Source organism: Poecilia reticulata, chromosome 8, assembly GCF_904066995.2.
Source record: "Poecilia reticulata chromosome 8, P_reticulata-male-v2, whole genome shotgun sequence".
Classification (NCBI taxonomy): Eukaryota; Metazoa; Chordata; class Actinopteri; order Cyprinodontiformes; family Poeciliidae; genus Poecilia; species Poecilia reticulata.
The window spans coordinates 18584228-18610294 of NC_088837.1; the positions used below are offsets into that span (position 1 = coordinate 18584228).

At 37.3% G+C, this 26067-nt stretch overlaps 1 protein-coding gene across 1 annotated transcript in view; it reads left to right on the forward strand.

The window, feature by feature from the left end:
- Positions 1-894: 894 nt before the first annotated feature.
- The window catches only part of hs3st4 (heparan sulfate (glucosamine) 3-O-sulfotransferase 4), a 77154-nt gene continuing 51981 nt past the window's right edge, over positions 895-26067 (forward strand). Inside the window, exon 1 of the mRNA XM_008415931.3 lies at positions 895-2489. Within this exon, the coding sequence (XP_008414153.2) occupies positions 1894-2489 (596 nt within the window). The 5' untranslated portion in view covers positions 895-1893. The remainder of the gene's footprint in view (positions 2490-26067) is intronic.

Genomic DNA, 26067 nt, shown 5'->3' on the forward strand with positions numbered 1-26067 from the left:
ACTGATGCATTTTTACTGATGATCTTCTCTCCTTAAAGTCTGACATCAAGCAAATGGTTAAAAAAAATCTTTTAAAAAACAGTTTGTTTTTTCTCTGTCTACCAGTCAACCCTGCTGAAAAGCCTCTTAGGTACCTTATGTTTTTGTATTTGTATTTGCAGAGATGTAATTTAAATCACAGTTTGTATTTACAATCAAATATCTTGGAAACAGTCTACCATAAACTTCAAAGCTCTGACTCGACTTTTGTCGTTAGTGCACTAGATGTTCTGCTTTGCTGGAAAGATATTTATGAAAATATTATTTGCATTCTGTCGTTATGTGTAAAGTCTTTATTTATACAAAAAAAATGCAGCAAGTTAAATCTTTCGCTCCAACACTCTGTTCCTATTGACTGGGCCAGGTGCTCATTGACTACTGAGATAAGGAAAAAATATATATATATTGCTCCTCAATCATGGAGATAGCTTTGAAATCAATTGGATTTTAACAAATTCCTCTCACTGTGCAAAAGGATCTAATTTCTGTATGATAAGGTTTTGATGATTATTTGATTTATTTGACAAGACTTTTGAACATGCCATTGAGATTGTTTTTAGTTTTGCTAACATGTCCGGCGATCTTTTCTGCTTTATAATGTGTATAATATTTTCTGTACGTGTGATTTATTTAACTTATACAGTTTGTGTCAGTAGATGAGCAAACATGAGACTCAAAAATCCAGTGATTGGATAAAGCACAAACTGAATACAAGGCAACTTAACATTATCTACTTCAACTCGGCATTGTAAAACAAAACTTTTTTTGTAATTTTAACTATTGCAATTCTCTATAAAAAACCAGCAGGGTGCAGGCATGAGCTTTCTCAAAAAAAAAGAAGAAAAAAAAAATACATATCTAAATGATGTTTCTGAGATTGATCTTAATTGTGAACTCCAAACACTCCCGAGTTAATTCACCTCATGGTAAGCGCTGAGAAATCTCAGCAGCGGGAGTCTAATCTCCGCCAGCAGCCACTGGAATGAGCGGAATTTTTCCCATCACAAAACTCCCTCAGATTAGGAAATCTGACGTTTACAGCGCTGTTTTCTGCGCGGACACGAGGAAAGGTGGGTGTACACACTAGTTGTACTGTGTGGCTTTACTGTGCCTCAGCTCAGATGAGCTCACACAGCCGATGCGCACATCGTAGGATCCTACCAATGTGAGAAGGCGTAAGGACACCGAGCGGCAGCCTGGTAGTCAGTGGGAAGTGTGTAAGCTTTTGTGCAAAGGCTGTCGACTTTCCGCAGCACAAAGTAAATAGAGAGAAGCACAAATGCTCTTGTGTTCATTTATTTCACGTTGGAGAGACTCGGTGGATTTGTAGGTTTTCTGTCTGAATGGAAATCCACTCTTTTCATCGCAGACGGGACTGGACTTCAGACTCGGCGGCTGATAGGAAGAAGCCTGTACTTTGAACACTCTGCTTTTATTCTTTCTCCCTTCTTCATAAAAGAAATGCCAGGATTCCGTCTATCGCACACTGTCCACTTCAAGCCGGGCTGTTCATCTGGAAGGGCGCCAGACCTTCAGTCTCTCAAATATGCAAGTTCAGTCCAATAAATTGTGTCATTGTCTGTCAGCTCTGGAATAAGAAATCAATACTCAAGAAAAGAGACGTGATATTCCTCCGGAATTTTAACGACCCTTTCCCCCCTCCACCCACCCCCCTCCTCAGCCGTCCTGATAAATATGCGCTTTGGTTGGATTAGGGTGGTCTGGTCCAGCCTGGCGCTTTTTTAGCTGGAGCAGCGCTGATGGGGACTGATTTTTACTGTTGATTTTGTCCATGCAAGACTCGGGGTGGAAACATGTCTGGCCACTTCTTTGAGAGGATCGCTGCTATCAGAGATGGCATTTTGGTCCAGCACTTCGGTTTTCACCTCTAAAGTGCCCCGGAAAATCTTATTCATGTTCACCCTCTCCCTTTCCGTCACCTACTTGTTCTACAGCTTGATGAGCTGCTACAACTCGCTGCAGTTCCCGCTGCAGGAGAACTATGTGTTTCAGGGCAGGCTGGTGACGGAGGATACAACTTTTGTGACACTGAGGGAGAAACTTTACTCGGCTTCGCCAGTCTTCACGGAATTCACGCAGGCTGAGAGAACAACCGCGGCTCCGACGGTAGGGGAGCACGATGAGGCCGAACCAAGGACAGTGGAGTGGATTAGGACGCAGGCATCTCCAACTAAATCTGCGGCGGCGTTTCGCCCCACCGCGCCGGAGAGGGAGCGCCAGGAGATCAGCACCACGGACAGCGAACTCAGGGTGAACTGCACCTCGGATTACGGGGAGAAGAAACTTCCCCAAGCCATTATAATCGGGGTGAAGAAAGGGGGAACCCGAGCCCTGCTGGAGGCTCTCAGGGTGCACCCGGACGTGAGAGCCGTTGGGAATGAGCCGCACTTCTTTGACAGGAACTACGAGAAGGGACTGGACTGGTACAGGTGAGCTCTCAAATCGAACCTTTTATCGGGGCTCGAACAATGCTTTGCAGATTTAATTAAAATCACCACAAATGAGATTTGTGAATCGTATTTTTTTTTTTTTTTTTTTGGCACCTGGCTTATGATTGATGGTGACAATTACCTTTTGTTTGATTCACAAATTAGTTTCCAATATCTGGATTAAACTTAGTGCGCAGTGTCAGCTGCATTTCTTGCACCAAAAGGAGAATAGTGACTTTTGCAGACTCCAATATCATTTTAATGCAACATCCATCGTAAAGATTTACACATTATTTGGTGACTTCTCTCTTAAATTATAAAACAATTGATTTTATAATAGTGAATAAACTTTTCTCCAAAATCCTGTTTTTGCTATAATAATTTGTTTGACCTCATCAGAAGTCCAAATAGGATTCAGATTTTGAACTCAATTTTTCCCAAGTGTCAATTACAGGACTAGTTTTTAGTGCTTAACTTTAAACGTAATGTACACAAGACTAGTTTTAAGCTCAGGGCCTTTACCAATTTCTAAAACAAGATAGAGGTTTTAAGTGCCAGTGGAAACACACTACATTTATTTTCCTGTACTTTATTTGTTAGTGTCACTTTAAAGTCCCTCATTCTGCTCCATGAATAAAGTTTTCTACAATTATGCTTTCTTAGATGTTGTAATAAATGTCGATGGTTATTTTCAGATGTCTTAATGTTGACACTAATAATATTTGAGCTATTCTAGAGCGTTTATGACAAAATGTTGTCATATATCTGATTTATTTATTTATTTTTATTTAACTACTTTTATGTTGGTATATCCATCCTGGAATATTCAAAAAGTAAAAACTAAACACTTTTATAACACACACGTTCCAAGCTTGTTGACTAAATGTTTGGAAATGGTTCTCAAATAGTTTTGAACCGTTGACAACATATTCACTTTGACTCCAGGTTTATTAGCTGTACATTTCTGATGCATTCATAGGTGGAAGGGGGGGGGGGGAATCAATTTGAGGCCTCATTCGTGGCTGGTTGGCCATGGCTCATTTAGGTGTTGTTCTCACAAGTTTTTTTTTTTACCATACACACATCTTCAAATGGAGTCAATGAGCTGATGAGAACGATGCTGACTCTAAGTCCCTTCTGCTCCTTTGTAGAACTTGGTTTGTTATGTTTGGGTTGTGGAACATCTGCTTTCATCCTGCTGCATAGACACGGGAACTCTCGGCTGCTCATTTAGCCTGTGCTAATGCAAGCTGTTTCATTATGCTTACGGTGAAAGGCTCATTAGACGAGAGGACGACGTGCTTACATAAATAATAACAAATGTGCTTGTTGCTGTTTGGGTCCCTGAGCTTCCAAACTTTGTGAAGAAGGATTCATTTCACTTTCAACTTTGTCGGTTTTAGGACATCCACCAAAGGATTTAACTCTCAGAGAAGAATGGGGGGAAAAAAAGAGGATACACTGAAGAAATCAAGATTTATTTTCTCATTTCAGCTGCCAAGGAACATAGTTAAATGGTTAAAAAGTAGAAAGCCACTTTTCTTTTTCATCGATAAAGAAATTAATTTGACTAAAGCATGCCTCGAATGATGCATTATGTGACATCTTTCTCCTCAGCTGGTAATGCTCTGGCTAATGTGCACTTAATGGAAGTGAAATTATGATCACTTACAGATGTTTGAAACATCAGTGTAGTTAAATGAGACCAGTGATCTCATAAAGTGTGATTCATAAATTTAGGACTGCCTAAGTAACACCTGCTCCACATCTTGATGGAGATGATACATAAACTACAGGGAATATGACCCTAACACGTCATCTATAGCTGTTTTTAATGTGTGTATGTTTGTGTGTGTGTATTTTTTTTACCCAAAATCCTAACCTTGTTTGGCACAGTTTCTTAATCTCATTACACAGTCCTACACATATCCAGTTTTAGTCATCTCAAGAGAGAACTGGTATTAATGGACTATATTTATTTATTTAATTATGTTTATTTTATTTTTGGAATAATTTAATTTAAATGGTGGTATAAAGCAAGCAAAAAAAAAAAAAGAAAGAAAAACACAAGACGTAACTACACAAATAACTTTTAAAAAAAAAAGAATATTTAAAATTCTAACCTAATGCTTTGAAGTGTTTCATCATTAGAGACAAACAAAACATGTGAACAATTATCAGAAGAAATACGACAACTTTTAAACCTGAAAACCTTTAGAATTGCTATTGTTTTCTATAGCCAGTGTCTGAATAAGCTACCTGTTAGGGATATCTTGAAAAAAATGTGTGTCCGGTTAAGTGCTGTATCACACCAGTTTTTAGCAGCGCATTGCAGGCAGAATATTGTTTCCAGACTTGCCTATATTTCTTGTACTTACAGTTCTATCTCAAAATATTTAAATAAAATAATAATAAAAGACAATATTCATTTGTTAAATTAGCATTATCTAAAAAAAACAACCTTTAAAGTATTTTTTTTTCTTTCTGTAGAGAACAAAAAATGCAGTGTTTTGAAAAATTAAGGATTGCAAAAGTGACAATCATTTTTGCCACATTTCCTTTTTACAATTCCTTTTTTGCCAGTTATTGTCTTCTATAGAAATTTAAAGTTAAAGCACATAGGGAGAGGGATCTTTGACAATTCCTTGCACTGAAAGTTTTCTGAGAGAGACTAACAGATTTATATTACAATGCCCTAGTATTTCAGAAACATGTCAAGATGACATTTATTCAAACTAGGTAAAATGTGCATATAGAAAGGAAACAAGCTACAAGCATCACAGGTCCTCCTCAGAGTGTTATTTGGCATACCATCTGTTCTTTTAGAAAAAAAAAACTAACACATGCAGACATGTAACATGCATACCTGGCATAATAGGAAACAGTGTGAAAGTGACTTTAGTCTCATCCAGCCAGAGCACACAGTTTCACTTCAAGTCCCAGTAGCATTTAGAGAACTCTGCATTTTTGCATATATGATGGTAGGACAAAGAACCTTTTTTTCTGGAATGGCATTAAAAATTATTTAGAAGCAGGTTTTACTTATTTACTATCCTCCTCAGTATGTGTGGCAGGATAAAGGTGGGTCCTTGTCATGCCCAGTGGCCAAGGGCAAAAAAGAAATAGGCTCCTGTGTCTTGTTCTATTTAGACTTCAGGAAAACAGGAAGCCATGGATTACTAACCGAAAGTTTCCCAATAAATCATCTTAAAAACAGGTCATGAATACCTTTTATAAAATACTTAAAATAAGGTATTCTGTTTTTTTTCCAGGTACATAGTGCCATTTTACAGCCAATCAAGTAACTATGTTATCTTCATTTGTTTAAAAAAAAAAAAGAAGAGGTGTACACATCAAACATGACTTAAAGGAAATTTGTCATGGCATCACAGCCATATCTGATGCCTTAAAACTGGGCTCCTGTTGTCCTCATTTTCTGTGTATAGGGAAAACACATACAAATCTCGGTCATTTTGACCCGAGGACAACGGGAGGGTTAAGAACTTCGTAGCCATCCTGACTCTCCCCCCTCAGCACACCATAATGACAAACCTTTTCCATGGTGTCCATTGATGCCGTTTTCAAAGAGCATTGGACTGAAAAGTATTTAGTATAATGATCTCAGCAGTCACACAGATTTCACCAGGTGTTTGCTGATTTTTGCAACCACTATTCTGGTTGAGTTCTGTGGTCGAGGTGTATGGAGGGGATGGGGGAGGGGGGGAGCGGGAGCTCGGCTGATGCCTGAAGTTCCAAGGCAGAGCTTTGAGTAAATAGGCAGAGCAAACTCTAAGACATCCCCGGGTGGCTGCCACAAGAGATTAAAACATTTATTTTAAGATATTTTAGAAATTTCAGTAACTGTGGAGACAGCTACAAGATATTTGTTAAATTCAAGTTGGAAATTTGGGCAGTTCTGTATTTCTCACTGAGATTGCTCACACATTTTTTTTTTTTTTTTTTGCAAAAACAGCTTTAGCTTTTTCAAAAAAAAACATGAACTTACATGTTCTTAAAAAAAGGCACAGATCCACAGGTTTCTAGTAAAATATTAAAAAATCCAAGTTTGCATCAGGTACCACAGACAGAGTCCAGTGCTTGTTTTTTTCCCCCCGCCTTTGTTCTCTTGAACAGCTTATCTACCATTTTTAAGCAGTGCCATCATCATCATCATCATCATCATCACACACACACCGGACTTCCAATAGCGCTTCAACACGTCTATCTTTATTTCTCAGTAAAGAGAATGAGTCATCACAGCAAGTATTTTATCTCTTCCCTTTATATTGGCCTCAAACGGGTACATATGCTCGCTCACTTTTCAATCGAAAATTCCTGATGCGTGATAATCAATACAGCCATTTTTATCATATCATAAAAGTCTTTGCTGTTTATGCTTTAGTGGAAAGATAATGTAGGTCGTAAATTGCACTAAAGAATGTCATCGATTATCAGTCATACATGAAGATGCGTGCCCACCGAGGGTGAACACTCACAGCAGGAAGTTACTCTGTGTAGACATGTTTAATGAGGATGTAAACCATTAGACATGTTGACTGTTTGGTATTTTCACTTTAGGTAAATGTCAAACAACGGTGTTTACTGAAATGTTAACTAACAGAATGGATACCAGAGTAAGAATTATTTATTTCATTCAACGAAGAAAAAAAAAAACATTAATTAAATATAGCACATATTTATTCAGTTGATATGGTCGCCACCATTTTTCCAGTATGTTAAGAATAACATACTGTAGAGAACTGACAGAGGCTGTCCATTTCAGAGGAAAGCAAAGTGACCATGATCGAACAATACAACAGGGGACTTCTCGTCATCCAAGATTATCTTCTGCATATTATTAATGTCTGACAGTGACAGTCTGGAACATTTTATTATGCTGTTCATAAGGTGTAAGAATTATTTATTTTTTTGTAGCTGTGCTCGGAAATGTGCTTTTTAATCATTGGTAACTATAGCTGGAAATTGTAAGCAGTTCCTAGTATACAACTTTTCTTTTTTTAAATTGTATTATGTGTTACAAGTTAATTTGATAACTAACAAATCTGACTATGTTAATGCAAATGCAGAAATTTGAAAAAGCTTAAAAAACGTTCAGTCAAACTTCCACTTTAGAATGAAGCATCTGTTACAGGTTGCTTTCCACTGGCCTTGTGGCGTCTTTATGAGGCTCCGTCTGTGCACTGTGCAAATCAAGCATTTAACAATTTAACCAATGGATGTTGGCGAGATGGACACAGACCTCTGAAAGCGGATTCTGCAAAAGGAAAGTTGAAAAACAACTGCCCTAACATTTCCTTTTGACTATCTTCATGTATGAATAAATTATTTAGTGATTCTTAACTTGCTCCTTAGAAAAACTGGGCAAAAGTGGTAAGTTAATGTACACTCATAACATTTATCAGTATAAAGCTTTACAGAATATAAAAATCAATATATGTGCTGGACTTCATCAAATAACTGGTGCTATGAGGGGTTTGACACGTAAAGGTAACAGCGGCCTGGAGGAATTGTAACACCCTTGGACAGGACTATAGATCCTGAATTATACACCTGCAGAAGAAAAGAAAAATGTGAGCTTTAACAGAATAAACGTGGTCTAAAATAAAAAGTTATTTGAGGTTTTATAAGGTTTTGTTGAATTGTGACTTGCCACAAAAGGCAAAATGAAAAAAAAAAAACATCAAAAAGAGATTTGTACACCGCACAGAATTGTAACTTCATCTAAATAACAATAAAATGTTGAGAATTTACGAGAAAATCACTAGTGCCTCAGAGGTTAAAATGTGCTCACTTTAGGGAATCAAATTCCTCCAGTGGAAAAACATTTAAACACGAAATAAATCAGCTCCCTGCAAAGCAGAGCCAGAGTCTTACTGAGGTTTGCAAGCTCTAATATCTCTATGTTATTAAAATGACACTTTAACCCCTTTGCAATAAAAGCCAAAAGGATGTTCCCATAAATCTTTTGCAAGATATCTTCCTACCCTTTCACTGCTGCATCCCTGAGCTCAGACAGCAGCCAGCAGTCGTGCTAAACCCAGAGGAATTTAGTTAACGCAGACTCCAGTTTCATTTCAGCCAATTCCGTTCAACTGACTACTATGTTTTTATTTTTGTTGCCAGTTTTCCAGTCATCTTTTATTCATGATTAAACATGGCCTTTGTAAATAGATGTCACAGTGTTGTCATTCCCAAGGATTTCTTTTTTGCTTTGTATGAGTTGCAGTGTTCTGTAATCAATAGATCATTTACAACTAAAACTTTTGGCTCAGGGAAGGTTGTTCAGTATAGTTTATTCATTCCACATGTACCTTATCATCGAGATAGAATATTTCATTGGACACAGTAAGAATACATGTCTAAAAGCGAACGCCAATTTGTGGTAAACATCGGCGTATTAAGGTGAAATAAGCAGATGTGGATTGTCAAAGAAAACGTTGTGAAGAATTAGGTTTAGTGTGTCGTCATTCTTTGGTCATGAGAAAGGACTTAGTGACAGGAGGAGTTTAATGGAGATGGGAATCCATGGTCAAGCCCAGCAGCAGAAAGTCCAAATCCAACATTTATCCCTTGTTTAGCCCTTCTTTACCCCTCTTGGTTCGCTTCATGGGGGCAGCTTAGCTCCTGACTCCTTCCACCTGATTGGTAGCCCAGGACTCCACTCACTAAGAAGATGAGACGGAGTAAGGTGGGCCAGATCCCCAAGCAGGCAGGATGCCATCCTCTCCAGCTGGGCCTATGAGCCGCAGCAGTGCCTTCCTGTCCCACAGCTCCCCGACGTGGCAGAATCTGCCGACGCCTGATAAGACGGCGCCAAGTCTCACAAGGACGTACCTCTCAGTGCTCTGATGCCGATGTTGCAGTTGTGGAATTAAACTTTTTAATTAGCAGAACACCCCTGAACTGTCAGGAGAGTGGACCACATCACTCTGGTTTTCCTCATCGCCCACCCCCCTTCGCCACTTGATCCAACTAACAAACACCACAGAGCTGAGAGACTTTAAGCTACAACAGAAGCAATCGTTCTTATTTCCTGTTTGCCCGTCTGTTTAAACTCAGCACAGCTCAGAAAGATAACACATTATTTCAAGCCACCAGTAGGCCAGACGGTATATCTGCTCCTTGCACACGTACACACACACACACACACACCAATTTCTAAAATAATGCATCAGGCAGCCACTCTGCCACTATATCGTCTTTTCCTCCTTGTTAGATCAATATTATGATGAAGTCATGTACTTCAACTTAGAATTGACTTCTCGTGGTGAAAGGGCAGTGGTTGGTGATTGTCAAACATTCAGCTGATTGCAAAGTGTAGTAGAGTACCAATGAGGGCTTCTGCAATCTAAAAGGTAAAAGTGGCAACTCTCATATACAATTCTGTGAAGTAATTGCTCATTTACAGATGTCTGCAGTTTTAGCTATTTTGTGTCAGATGATCAAAAAAATGTATAAAAGAAAAAAAACAAGTCCAAGTAAATACACGGTTTTCAAATGATTGACTTTGTTAAGGCAGTAAAGCTATTCAAACCTATGTGATACTACTTAAGAATGTAATTGCTCCCTTAAACCGATAACAAGGTTTTCTCATTTTTGTGGCAAAAGCTGCCATCAAGCATCTGAGACATCTGAGACAACTGCCAGTGCGTCTTTTATGTCAGTGTGCAGGATTTTGTGCAGGACTTTTCTTTTCACAGTTGTTTTAATTCAGTCACAATTGATGATTTTGAGTAAGAACACCACGTTTAAGATAATTCCACAACATCTCAATCAGATTTAAGTCCAGACTTTAACCTGGACAAACCAGAAACTAACCAGCTGCATAACCTGACAAGCTTTGTCTTGTGGTTAAAAGCTATTGAACACAGATCAGAATTTAAAGTTCCAGCAATTATGGTCTTCAAGACTTTAAAACATCATGTCACCACCACCACCATGTATGATGGATCTTTTTTGATATGCTGTGTTGGTTTTGTACTAGATGTAACAGAACCCACACCATCCAAGGAGATTTTTTTAATACTTTGTGTCTTTTTGGTCAGCAGTGGTTGTTGCTGTATAACTCCCACTGTTTCCAAGTATCTTACTTATTGTTGGATCATGAAAAGTTTAGTAGTTGTTCAAAAATGTTCAAATCCAGCTCTCTGCTGAGACACATTTAATGATATTATTCATATGTTTTTTTTAAATATTATTATTTTAAAAGATATTTTAGTTCAGTTTTGCCTTTTTAAAGATCTATATAAATTTATGATGCATTTCTAATCATGTCTACATTGCTTTAAAAGATGCTAAACGTATCATCACACCAATACTAAATGATGAAATTTTGTGTTAGATCTCAAGAAAGCACAGTTATTTAAAAACAAACATTTTCTTGATACCACAAGATAAAACTAATGTGTTTATGAGAACAGCACAGTTAGTGCATGCATGATCTCAATATAATCTCAATAAAATGTCTTTGAGCTTCATATGAAAAACGTGGAATATTAAAATCTCTTTAATGGCACACTATGTTGCGGTGGAAGATGTATGTTAAGCATTAACGGAAAGCGGAGTTAATTATTTCAAGGAAAAGAAAAAAACATTTCACGCTAAAACATGTGCAACGAAGGTGTAAATACGTGTGATTTTTCTGTTCAGTATGAGGTGAAACCTACACATTTTATTAGGTTCAAGCTCAATCTATTTTACACAGAACCATTTCAAACAGTTCACAAGGTTTCCATCTGATATGCAGGAAATATTACAATTTGATAGGGATAGTTTCATATCGGGCAGGCTACAGAGTTGCATTTCCATTCTGAAGGCTTTTATTTTTACCACTGATTCATTGTTGCTAAATTAAAGCACCCTTGCTTCCAGAGAAGTTTGATCTTTTTTTTTTCCCCCAGAGATCAATGGGAGAAGTAATAACACACCATAGTATTTGCATATGAAGAAAAAAAAACCCTCTGGAGAAGTTAATGGGCAGAGTCAATTTCATCCTGCCTTTGAAATCTATTTATTTGCTCCTCCTTCTCTCTTATACATTTGTCCTTTTCTCTTACCCTGCTGTAGCTCCACTCCAATCCTTCAAGTAAAAGTCTATTTTACTCATGGAAAGAATTTAATTCACCATTTTCCTCTTTTCTGGTGCTTTGAAATAGCCGTGAGTAATGGTTTTCCATCAAGTCTCATATCCACGTTTTTGTGTCCATCAACATTGTGGGATCAAATTCTTTAGCTGCCTTTTCCGCTAACGCTCCTGGGTTAGTGGGAAGCTCTCACGCTTGTGTTTCTTCTGCCCACAACACGGACAGACTTTCTGAAATACAATGACAATGCTTCATCTGTTAAATTATTTATTTTAGCCCCAAAATAAAGTATTAGCTGAAGTCATTTTATGCTCAAAGGGATTCATTTCTCCCAAAAGATTATTTGCATGCGGCGGAATTGGAGTGTTCTGCTTCCAGTCTGGAGAAACAATGACTCTGCTCGGCAGAATGCTGGTTTACAGACGTCTTTAAATCTCTGCAAATAAGGCTACCTTGGGACAAATGCGCATGTCAATCATACTTGTCAGGATTCCAATTTCCCTTCCACATCTCCTGGAGCACTTGTGCTGCCTGTGCTCCTTATTGGCTGGGAGGGATCTGGTCTCATGACACAAGCTGATGCATTTGTTCAGTCAAAGGGAAAACCCTGACAGGAATGGTCATGGAGCCAAGATGCAGGGGCCTCTGGGAGTATGTTTCAAATGTGTTTCCAGGAGCTGATAGGTGCTTCTGTAGTATGTTATGCTGAAAGATGGTGGAAAGAAAATGTTTGCCTCTCCCTCTGGAACAGGGATCATTATCACGCGAGTATGACCATTACGCACTAAATATATCCACCAAAATGCTGAATGAGAATCTTTGTTCTCATCAAGAAAAAAAAAAAAACTTTTACGAGTTTCGAAAGAAATTAACATAAATGTGTGGTCTTTACCACTACACATTTAATTTCTTTTAACTGCTATAATTCACAAAAAAAAAAAAAAAAGAAAAACCTGACAGACTTAATTCAATTATAGCTGTGTGATGTGTTGAGACTCTAGAGGTGTGAGCTAATTCCTCTGTTTACACCCCTGAGTCACTGTCACAAACAAGCACAAACACATTCACTGGCTTCCAGGATGTCTGCTCGCCTGTCCCACCATCTTTGAAGTTTTTTCATCGCTTTATGTTGTTTACTCATTTATGTTCTTTCTCCCAAATCACCATGTGGCGCTCTGTATAATTTTAGCACAGCGTGAAACATTGTATGAGCTGTGTATTAGACGCGTGAACTCCACTTCTAACATGCAGCTGAGAGATGCCGTGGTGATGGGTTAACTTTGAACTGGGAAGCTTCACAGCGCAATCCCGATTCCGCAGCTCTGCGTATTGCTGACATCTCTGCCACGGACACTCAAAGCATTTGGTAACTTGGAAGTCATTAACACAAGCTGTGGCATTTGCCAAACTCCCCTGAGACTTTAGATTAAGCCACTGAAATGCAAAAGGATGCTTTTAGGGATTATGCTAATTGCTAATTGCTGTATCAGGATGTGATTGTTTTTCCTGGGCAATTTGGATTATTGGCATTAGAGATTCAGAAGAAAGTTGACGTGTTCTGCCTCTCTAATAACATTGTTACCTGCTCTCAACCATGAAGCCAACTCTTCCCTTGTGGGGGCTTTCACATCAGTGAAATATTGTCTGCGAGCTTGTGCGGGCACAGTTGACAACACAATCACACAATGAAATGAACAATGAAATATGCTGCAGACAAATTGAAAACACTTTTAGTTTAAATTAGTGCTCATGTAACAGCATTAGTTCTGCCCTGGGGTTACTGTGAAGAATTTATTTCTGGCCTCCTCTGGCTCTTCTCATAGTCAATATTCATCAAATGAATTCTGCATGTTTTTTTTTTATTCTAAAAACTAAAATGTTAGAATCACAACATTGCATGTTTAATCACTTTCAAAAAATGTTAAAAGCTTTGTGTCTGTGACCAACAGAGGGCCTTCTTCAACCTTGTCACCCAGCAACTGCACTTTTTAGAAATCAATTATTTTCTAGCGTGAGGCAACCTGTCATAGCAGTGTTTTCATTCCACTTGAATTTGTCTTAATGTAAATTGAAGATAAACATCCCAGAATACTATTGTAAGAAATTTTTTAATTTTTAATCTTCCTAAGAACAGCTTTACTCTTTGAAAAGATTTTATGAAGATTATGCCTTTTTTTTGCCTCTGTCATTGGACAAATATATTTAATTGCATGTCTTCCACCAGACTGTTTTACTATTATAAAAAAACATTTGTTTAAAAAAAAAAAAGTAACAAATAATTTCAAAGTTTGAAGTTGTAGACCAAGATTGATCACCACACTGATACAAATCTGTGTAATAATTTAAAATCTTTTGCAAGCATGTAAAAAATTTGCATTAGTAAAGAAAATGTGCATTTTTTTTTAAAGTGATCACCGGGCAGATGTTGACTTTGAACTTTCAGCACATTGCTTCGACCATTATTGTGCAGCTATAGGGCAGCATCTGAAAATTGCGCCACTCTTGAGGTGCTTTATTTGGTAGCAAAAAACGTGAATGGCTCCAACTTTATCTGCTGGCCTTACTGCTGTGAAATATGTAATATACACACAAGAGACAGTTTGGAATATTTTAATTAAAGGCCAATTATATGGCCTTAAGGATATTATGGAAGAGCATCAATTTGGATCCATTGGTGAGAAATTAAATTTAATGCCATGAGATCAAGATGCTTGGTTGGCTGATTTTCAGGGTAAATTAGTTAAAAAGCACTAACATTTTCCTGACACTAGGGATGTCCTGTTTAGATGCCAAACATGGCCTCATCATTTTGATCAAGTTGTTTTTTTCAATGGTTAATATTATAAATCCTGACTGATATCATTTCTCAAGAAGGTGCTACAAAATATAGGCCTTCGTTTGTAATCACAGTGCAAATGTCTTGATGAACAAAAGGTGTTGAAAATTGTGTTCATCAATCCAATCTAGGTTTTTGTCAACAATCAAAGTGTTTTTACCATAATGTTCAGTGAAAAACATCCAGTATCTGTGCTTGTGCGTCCTGTCTGTCTGACCTGGTTTGCATTCTGTTTGCTAGAAAACTACCAATTAAATTGCATCATGCATTTTAATTGTTACTGTAATTTATGAAGCAGCAGAAAAAGTGTTAATTTAAAAAGCAGCAGAAAGTGACTTCTGTAGCCTTTTTCCTCAACCGGAGTTTTAACTAAAACGCTATCCAAAAAGGTTAAAAGTCAAACTATAAATGAGTTCTATCAAAGCAGACGAGAACGATTTGAACACAGTCTCAGCAATTCAGCTAAATGTACCAAATAGAAATTATCAGCAGGAGATCTGTTCATTTTGATGGTTTGGATCCAATACATCTTTGGAGAAAATAATATATATGTATTGCAACATGACATCTCTCACTTTTTAGAAAAACTGAAACTGCATTATCCACAACATCATTGATTATTCAACGAATGTGGAAACAATAGGGTTTCATTTTACGGCACTTTAAATCCACGTAGTACATAGTACTTGTTTTGGGAATCAACGTCTACAAATGTCCGTTCCCTACTGACAGGGATCAGCATGGGGGAGAGAAAAATATCACTTCTGAAAACATTGAATATCAAGGAACTGATATTCTTCTCTAGATAATTAACCATGAGCAAAACAGTGTGAAATTACAAATGATTAGCTGGTAGACGAGTATGTATTTGTTGTTTCCTATCTTGGAGAAACTTCTGCATTTTCTGTGACAAATATGTTTTTCAGTCAAATGCACTTTTTATCTCTACCAACTGAGATTTACCACTTTTCGTTACCTCCTGCAGTGTATTACAGCGGTATTTCGGCAAGTTTCAGTCGATGGAAGCACAGAAGTTTCTCCGCTGAGTTCAGATTTCTATTTGCTATCAATCTCACTGACTTCCATCAGTAACTGTGCCTTACTGGTAGTAGTGCTCTCACAGTTTAAGATTGTTAGTTTGAACCAACAGCGTCTAACTGTCCCATGCTATGATAAAAGGTCCTATTTGTATTTCATTTTATAATCTGTGTATGACTATAAGATATGCTGAAAATTAACATGAAGGAAAGGTAAAAAAAATGGATATATTCATGTTCTATTTGGAATATACATTTGTAATTACTAAAGTAAAGCATTTTGCATTGTTGCAACTGTACCAAAACATTCACTTTACCTGTTCCAATGCACTGATGTAGAGAGAGAAAAAGAAAAAAAGACCCTTGGTAGACCAAAAAAGATAAAAAATAAAAAAAAAGTAGTCAACATGATGTGTTGAAAGGTGGAGCAGCAAAGTACAAATGCTGTATTTACAGTGATAAAAATCTCATGAAAAACAGCTAACATCGTCACAAACTCAATAGCACCTTCACTGCTGATATCTCATATAGCCACATGTGCAATATGTTACAACGCTTACAGGAAAAGAAAAAGACTACTCACAAATCTTTTTTTCCTAGATTTACCCGTCTCTCCCCTACACTACGCTAAGTGAATAATTGACCTTTAATTCACTCAGTGTTTTGCTCTGATTAAAAACACAGCCTGCATGTTGGAACTTCACTGCTCACCCAAACAGACGGTGTTCCTCAGATTTAGGCAAGAGAAACAGAATAAATCAGATCAAATACTGAGCTACAGAGTAATAAAACTGTTGGCTAGAAGTCTGTTCAAGTCATCCACCTCGGTAAAGCAGCAAGCTTTAAGCATTCTATTAGGATCATTTTGCATTAGGATCCTTGACTGCTCCTTGGTTTCTCTTTCATATGAGATGTGAACTGCAGTTGGTACTTGCATCTTAAGTACGACCATGGTGAACCGACGAAAAGTTGCTTTGTACTCTAATCGACCTCCAGTTTGTTTCATGTCCACAAGTAGGGAGGAGACAGAATCCTAACTATGAATTGATTTTTGAATGAGCATACATTTACTCTAAAATGCTTGCATGACTCATTGAGGCTATGCATCGCAGCAACCCCGCTGTCTTTACTGATTTGAGTAACGAACACACATTCTTCTTATGACTCAAGGTCATTTTGTCATGGCAGACTTAAGCAGTGTCCTCTGGTTTTTATAAAGGACCAACTTACCATGAAAGTGTATCTGGGCTGAGGTGAGAAGGTGACTGCTGTAACTAATGGGTTTATTTAATTCAATTTATTGCCTCTGCTGCCACACCATATGGGACATGCTGGTCACTGTAGGATTGAGGTTCCATAAAAGAAAGAAGAGATTACTCCACTTTTTGAAAAGGCCAGAATATAGTCTAATGTCATGCTGGATTTTGGTGCCTGCAAAGCTGGATGTAAATCTGCAGAACTAAATGAATATAGGTTTGCGGTGAAATTTTGGCTCTTGGGCTTATTGTGGGCAAGCCGACCAATCAGAATCCTGCCGTTGCTATGCTCACGGGGCTGGGAATCTGTAATAAATGAGGGCTTTGTCAACATGTCCACTGTTGGATCCTGGAAGGCAGAGTCTTTTGATTTCAGTGTGTCAGCTGAAAGGCACTCCAGCACATTTTTTTTTCTCTTCTAGCCCATGTTTAACATTCACCGCTATCTTTTTCATCTATTATTTATCTGTATGGATTGAGTGTGGCATTCTGTCTCTGCTTTAAGCATACTACTAGAATAATTAATTAATCCTTAACATTATTAAGTTGGATACATGTCAAGCTATATCTCCCTCCACACACATTGTCTCCAATTAACATTTTCTAAATTTCAGATACAATCTGTGGAATACAAATGAAGCAGTCCGAGCTGCTGGCAACACGTTGTCTTGGCTCAGAGCAAACAGCTTTCTCTTAAACTTGTTTTGCATTATACCTTTTCTTTACAGGAATAAACATGTACACCATTTCGGGGGTCTTGGGGCTTTAGAAATTTAATGCACCATGATAATTATGTAAGCAATGGAGCAGTGCTTAAGGACGGAATTTCACACCTTGAGTTTAAATAATGAACGGTGTAAATTTCCTAGGATGTAATGCGCACATGTTTCTTCATGTTGTTTTTATGGCCTTGATGTGCAAAAATCACAGGGTGCTGGTGCGGTGGCATGTTTTTATTCAACTAATCTCTGTGAGGGGATTACAGGCTACAAGGATCTGCTTGAATCTGTATGTTGAAGAAATAAATGTTTGTTGCCATGTAGGATCTATAAAGGCAAATCCTGCGATAGTGGAGTCGGTGCTCCAGCATGTTCACAGTACAAACCATTATACGGCTCAGACAACAAGGAGTAAAGCTCTGAGGACCCAGAATACTGCTGTTTTCCTGCACTGCTGTGTTGATTGCAGGTAATTTCTTTCACCTGACATCCCAGATGTGAACAGACTTCTGATTACACATTCAAAATGCTTCTTTTCCCTTTACTCGTCAAGTTCTGTCTTTAAAAAAAAAAGTGTTTGTACTATTTGACATGTACCGGTGCCTGAACAATGTTGAGGGGGGAAGTGAACTAGAATATTTTAGATTTTTTAGGCTTGACACTCTTTACCTCACAGAGGGATGTCTGTGGAGGTGCAGAAGAAAAATATTCTGACGTATAATGAGAGAGTGGGTTGCTCGGGCTCTTTGACATCAGACAGGCTATGCCTCCTGCCCTGTATAAGTGCTAACCCACAGAGTCAGATGTGGCTCTTTTTCCTCTATGAATCTATTGGTTTTTGTGTCCTCAGACCTCTTTCCTCTTTTCTTTGCTTTTTGTGAAAGCTCAAAATGTGAAAAGCACAACAATGTCCACCACATGTTCTCTCGTTTTCTAAAGTTGCCAGAAAAATCATGCAGTGAAAATGAACACAATTATCCAGCCACCCATTGTCCTGACACAATTACAAAAAAAAAGGGAAAGGAAAGTTTAGTGTAACTTTCCTACAGAATTTTGAGAAATTGGATTATTTTATTACAGTCAAATATGCGTTAGGGCGACAATAACAAACTTCAAACACAATGTCTGTATATGCATCATGCATAAAAATAGGTTAGAATGCAAACCTAATGTTATTGTAATTTCTGAAAATTATAAAGAATGATCAAAATTGGTCAATATAAAATATGTTAAAGGAGTGGAAACTTAATTTGCTGTTATTTACATTACAGTTTTCTGTTCTTATGGTCAAAAAGTTTTTAATGTAACACCATTAGAACATTTGTAACCTAACCAAGTCATACTGGAGTCGAACCAGAAACTCACAGTTGACAACAACTAGTCATAAGTACGTGAACATTTTTAGAATCAGCTCTTCGCAATCTAGTAGTTCTGCAAACTGTGAAGAATCCAACATTTATTCTAATCTTGTCACATAATGTGGTGTTCTTATAACGTTACGTGGGTCACAACCTGTTTTCATGCCTGTGAAATACAAGTCCTGCTTATGACACTCCTTGTTTTGTATGCTCCTTGTGTCTTGGGGAAAATGTTGTGAAATTTACAGACTGTAATTGCATTAAGACAGATTGATAACTATGGCAGGACAGATATGATAGTTTTCATTGGGATGTTGTGCCTCATTCTGTTTATCTGCGGTCAAACAAAAAACCCTGATAATATTACTATAACACCTGAAACAGAAAAGGCATTATATTAAATCTCAATATCACAAGACTAGCATGTAACGGTCTCTCTGCAAGGACATTTAGTGTTGCTTTTTGTTTTACAATGACATTTAACCCTGGATCTGTCTCACATCACAAGCTTAATTGGAAGGTTCTGCTCTGTTGCTCTGCACCAAAAGAAACCATTTTATACCGTATACATTCATTTTTTTTATATGCCACTTGATTGATATGCTAATTATTGGTGAACTTTTTACCTTACATAAATGCCATGGGAAAATGATTGGAGTGCTTAGGTGATTGGATACATATTTCCAAACGCATCAGATCAGATTACATGCTTGTTTGCAGCCTCTTCATAAAACTTTGTTGATCTGGTCATGTGAAGGTTTAGAGAATGTCAGTTCTTGAACTGCAGTCTGTGATGCATTTCCAGAGAAACAAAAGAGGAAAAAAGAAAAATCAACAACTTCAGCATGATGAATGTAAAAACACTTTCAAATGTATTCTGTAGGGCTCTAACTCTAAAGAACATTCTACATATTATTTTTGGCTTATGTATTGGCCTGAGAGCCCACTATAAATTTTATTTTTGGATATGTTCTTCAGTACTCATTCTCTTGTATGTGGCTTATTTCTTGTATTCTACCTTACAATCACAAATAAACACAATTTATACAGATATCTGTCAAATTGTCTCACTTGTTTAGCAGCTACGCATACTGCGTGGTGACAAATAAACAAAAATCAGTCTATTATTGTTATGCACAGTCAGAGGTAAGGAATAAAAGAGCCTAATAAGATGTGGATGTGTTGTTCAAGTTATTTATATAAGGGAACCCTCTTTTTTAGTACAGGTAATGAGGTATTAAATTATAATGCAGCATAACTAAGCCAACTTATACAATATTTTTTTTTTCGTTGTGTCAGTCCTTTTAACAATTTAGAATGATTAGACAACAGCTGCATGGCCTTGAGAATAATTTCTGCCTCCTCTAGGAGAGTGTTTTGATTCAGTGCCATGCCTTGCCTCTTTACACCTCTATTCCATAATGCCTTGATTTAATGTCCTCTCAGAGGTCAGATATAGTTTTGGCAACAACAAACCACTTGCTTCAACACTACTCTATTAAAATCAGGGCCCAAAAGGAGTTTCCAAATTTGCATGCAGTTTTTCAATCCCCAATTTAAAACATGTGGTCCATGTCCAGAATAATCAAATCTCTGATTAATTGTTGTATTCTTATGTGTGCATTTCATTAAAATATGTTTTAGGCTTCTTGATTAACCTGTAAGTGGCGCAATGTGAGCTCCGCTCAAGAAGTTCTTGAACAAATGCATCTAAAGCAAAACATTTTGTAGTCTTTATTAATTTTGCTATATGGTTTGTCACAAAGTATTTTTTTTGTGCACTGTTAAGAGATTTTCTTTTGTTGCACTGTTTGGTCAAATTTTTGCTCATCATCCAAAATAATGGTGTGGTTAGACAGAATTATTATGCACACTAATGTCAACATGGGATTTTGCTCTGTGTAATGTAGTCTAACCCAGAAAGGATGTTTCATTATTTTGAATTGCATAATTTTGGGGATTAATTATGAGTAATTATTTTCACCTGTGTTGCATTATGTAATTTCTGTCTATCCTGAAGGAAAATAGTGTTAGGATATTGTCATTGAGAGACACTCCGTATGGGGATGAAAGTTATATTTGCCATTTAAATTAATCATTTGAGTAATGGTAATCAAATAAGATGATTGGATAATATTGGAAACCCCTTTTAAAAGAAAATAAGATTTAATTTTATGTAAAACACAAGCACTGAGTTTGCAAGTTTGAATTTATTGTGATATTACATGTTGTATGTTCATGGTAAAGTCAGCGGCAATGCAAACTGTTCTAAGTGTGTGTAAAGTTTTATTTGGAGCTGTGTTTGTTTTGAAAAACGTATTAGTGCAGCTTATGTACGGACTACATTCTAACTGCGTATGTTCACACAAGTGGTGCTCTTATAAACACATACATACGTTTGGAATGTAAAAATCTTGTTTCTTTTTTAAGCAAAGCTAATGCTTGACTGAATTGACTGAGACTGTCTAAATTAATACATGCATAAAGGTAAAAAAAAAACAAAAAAAAACAATAAGAAGACAGGACACCAGTTCTATGGTTATTGAGGCATCTATATTGTTTATGTACCATTAAGCTCACACCGTATTCTCCCCCTCGCTTTTCACATGAAAGCATACATTGCTCCAGGCTACTCTCATTGAACAGCAGCTTGTATGATCCAAGCTGCAACAGAGACATTCACAAAACACTCCGAGATAAAAACAAACACTAAAATTAAAACAATACAAATTAAGCATATAAAAACAGTGGACACTGTGGTTGAAGGCATTTTCTGCACACATAATTTTGATTTTGTGGAGACGCATTTTGCCAAGGCGAGATATTGGTATCAAACTCTGATGAAAATGAAGCCGCAGTAATCAAAGACTCTGCATTAATTACATAAATGAACAAAGAAGTCTTGTTGCTCAAGATAAACACCATCAAAGTTACTGAAGGAAGCTAATGCAAATGGGGTCCTTGGAGAGAAGCTGCGAAAGTGTCTTTATACGCTTGTTGACAAAAGGACATGCATGATTTTAGGGCCAAGCATAATAATAATAACAATCATGGTGAATCTGTGCATTTCTCAGGAAAAGAAAAAACTGACATACTGAGCAGTGGGATCATTAGCTATTCCTTTTTTTCTCAACTCGCCATTAAAAATGTACAAAGCCACCATAGCTGCAAAACATGGCAGTCGGGACTTTGTCTTGATTTGCAAAGCAGCCAGTAAAACGTCTCAGAGTGGGTGGGCATTCTCTTAGATGTTAAAATGTATGAATTATTCATTAAGCTGCTATTCCAATATTTATCACAACTGTATATGTGATAGCCCTTATTGTGTGGGGGGTAGCAGGTATGACGTCGCATGTTTAGATCTCATGGTAACAGCTAAGGGAATCCAAAGAATTTAATGTCAGAAACATGGTCCAATTATCTGCTTTTCAGTTTTTCAATTACAGCAAACTCATTAGAAGTCTGCAGTCAACTTAAGTGGATTTCAAGAAAGCAACTAGGTAAAGGAAGATTGAATGGATCTCACGTTTTTCACTCCCATGCTTAACCAAATTATGCACTGAAGCATTGTTTATCCATCAAACTAGGCCCTCTTCCAGCAATCCACTCACAAAGAAATTCAAAATTAATTGGCAACACCAAAGCAGAGTCACAGCAAACAGACAACTTTCTTCCTCTCTCCATGATGCAAATGATATTCAGAACAGAAAAAAAAAAAAAGCAACACTCGCTGCGTTTTATGTCTTATCCGTCTCGGTTGTAATGCCAAAACGCAGTTGGTCTGTGGAGTGTTTTACCTCTCCACCCACACTTCCCCGGGGTTCCAGCTGGATTTTCCTGAATAAAATTAATGCAGGATAGAAAGCGGCAATCGGGAAGGCAAATGAAGGATTGTGAGTGACGGTCTGATAATTGGGGTCTGGTCCTGCTCTCCATCCTCTTGCTGATCTGGGGACAGGAAAGGAATACGATTCATGGAGGAGTAAAGGAGCAGGGCTTACTCAGCAGAATAAACTATTTGAAGCAGGAACACACACACACACACAACCACACTTGCGCTCCTAAAACATCCCTTTAGTGTACTCTTTAAGTGACTTCCTCAGATATATTGCATGTGCCTCATCTGAAAGTTACCCTTTAACTATCATTGGCCCTTGTGGAGCGTGCTTTTCATTCATGTGAGGTGATGAAGGGGAGAGTTGCTAAATGCTGCACCTTGGTGTGAGCTGTTTACTACTGAGCCACTCAGCGAAGTGACACATGCATTTACTTTGACTAATAAATCATTGATGGTCTTACGTGCATCGATGGAAATGCAGTGTCAGTTTTGATACTTGATTAGCATTTCTGTCACTTCACCTTATGTTTAACATAACTCCAGCTGTGCAACTCAATTCACGTTGCCCATGGGCATGGCTATGATGAGCCATTCCTCAAACTGACAGCCAGCCATAGCAGCACATCAACAAATGTGTAATTTCACTGAATATATGAAGCAAATAAAATGCAGTGTATGGAGCATCTGAATCTTGTAAAATTAGGAACAGGAACTGATGGTGCATATTCTTCTCTGTTTTTCATAGAAACTGAAATATACCCATTTTGTTTCATAAAACAGTGTTCTGTGTTTGAATGATAAAGAAAAAATAATTTCATTTCAATGTTACTCTCAACTCTATTATGGAAACTGAGAGAGTAAAGGTAATTTCTGTATTCCTAAGGTACAATAATTTGTGCTGAACATTCATTTTGCTGTAAAGTGGTACACACATCACTGTTAGATTTTTAAAGCAAACACGACAACTATGAATGAATCTTACATTGGGTACATATTATTGCTAAGCCGAAATATTAAACTAAGCCATGCCTACAAATCAGGAACCAATCTCTCAGTAAATTTAGCCCGGTAATGAATACAAAAAGAAAATTGTCTAATGGTGTAGGAACGTGCTCCACTCCGAGTAATGTGTATCTCCAAATAGAGGCTGTTCAGACAACCCTCCACTGCAGATAAAATACTGACTCCTTTTAACACCACATAACCCCACTAAAAAGAATGTAAAGGCTCTCAGGTTAAGAACATATTCAATGAAAAATTTCATCATGCTATCAGTTATTCCAGAACAGGATTCAGTATAACAGTTTACCCCTTGGCATCTCATTATTTGCCTTTCAGCTACATGTTACCTTGAATGGATAGGTTCTGTATAAGAAGAGAGATCTATATGTGACTGCATCTAAGGTCATTTGCAAACTAACTGATGCTAATTTGTTGGACACGTCTATTTACGCCCATTCAATGTTTGATCTAGCCAATTATTATTATTGGACTTTACAGGACAATATACTTACTCAGCATGCACTAGAACTTAACAGAGACACTGCAATCACACATGCTATTTCCAGTAATTAAATGGAAAGCAGGTGTATCTTTTAACATCTTCCACTCAAGCTATGTTTGTATGTCATGCAAGAGTCTGATTGAAGTGTACTGTTTGTATAGTTGGTAATCTGTAATTTGCGAACAATACATTGTTTGGATTGAAGTAGTTCAAAACTCTCAACAAAGTGTAGCGTGAAAAATGCAACTTACCCTGCTGTTCAAAATATTTAAAGACAGATATTTTTACCATATCATTTTAGTTTCTACATCAGCCAACTCCTCCTTTTATAAAGAATATTTAACTGTAATCACACCTCTATTAATAAGTTATGTTATATACACCTTAAATAATATTAACTTTAAATATTCACTTCCTTGACTAATTTACAAGAAAATCTGTCTGCTGAGGTTCAGTCTTTAAGTAAACCTGACACTAATCGCAGAACAAGCTAAAAACACGAGATAAACAAATATACGATTGTTGAAACCCATCAACAAAAAAACTGACATCTTTGTTTCCTTTTTTGAGATTTAGAAATAATGTGGGTATGACCTTGGAAGTTTGCCATAATTTAATTGAGGGATGTGCTTGCGGCACATTTTCACGCATGCAGTTAATGTGGTGATGAGAGGATATGGTAATGTCCACCTTGATTCTTTTCCTCATTCATCCTGGCTGTGGTGATTCCTGTCCACGTTAATGTCCGCTGCATGCCTCCTCATGAGGGCTGGTCAGCTGGGTCACCATTTGCAAAATTCCTGTCAGGTCAGAACTTCTCTGTGGACATGACAAGCTTCTACTTCTCAGTTTATTGGTTTATTTTGAATCTACATGCTATGAACCAAAGCTATCATTAGATAATGGTCTCCTTCATATGGCCAGCTATAAGACTTTGAACCACTTATATTTTCAGCATTAAATTATCAAAAGGTCTATTTTACTTATTCAGTTTTCAGTTCAGAAAGCAAAAAGCTAATCAAAACCAAATCATGTAACCAATAAAAACAATTTTTGTTTTTTCTTTAAAAGAGATGTCATCTGCTTACTATGTCATTTTACTGACTTGACAGTTGTTCAATAAACAGTCTCTGATGCCCTCCACAAGTAGGATCAGCCACAAAATGTCATTGCTGTAGAAGTTGGTTGTTCACAAAGTGCTGTATCCAATTACATTATTAGAAAATTAAGTGAAAAGAAAAAGTCAATACAGTAAAGATACACAACCAAAAGGGATACCAACAGCTTTGAGAGGACTGAGATCAAAATTCTTTTCAAGAGTGATGGGGAATCCTTTGGTGTGAACTGTGCAGAAAAACATTGCTCTCGTAATCACCATGCACAAACATATCTAGGACTGGAGGTAGACTGCAACTGTGTCAATCAGAGACACTATCAGAAAGATCTAATGTGAGTTAATTAATTAATTTTGCTTCAGTTGATGACGGTTCACTGTGTTTTCTTAGATCCAAAGTAAGGGCAGCCGTCTACCAGGAAGTGTAAGGGCACTTCATAATTACCCGTAGTGAAAAGCTTTATGGAGATGCTAATCTCAATTTCCAGCAGGACTTGGCACCTTCTCGCACTGCCAAAAATATCAATACTTTGCTTAATAATCATGGTATCACTGCAGTTGACTGGCCAGCAAATTTGCCTGACCTAAATTCCACAGTGTATCTACAGGGTTTTATCAGGAGGACAACGAAATGGCAAAAAGAAACAATTATTAAGTCAAAATGGGCTTCCCTTATTCTTCACCAGAGAAACAGGCTGAATGCATCCATGTGGTAAATTATGCAAAAGAAACTTGGACCAGGTGTTGTGCAGATACTGCAGAGGGCTTTTATTTCTGTAAAAAAAAAAAAAATTATATATATATATATATAT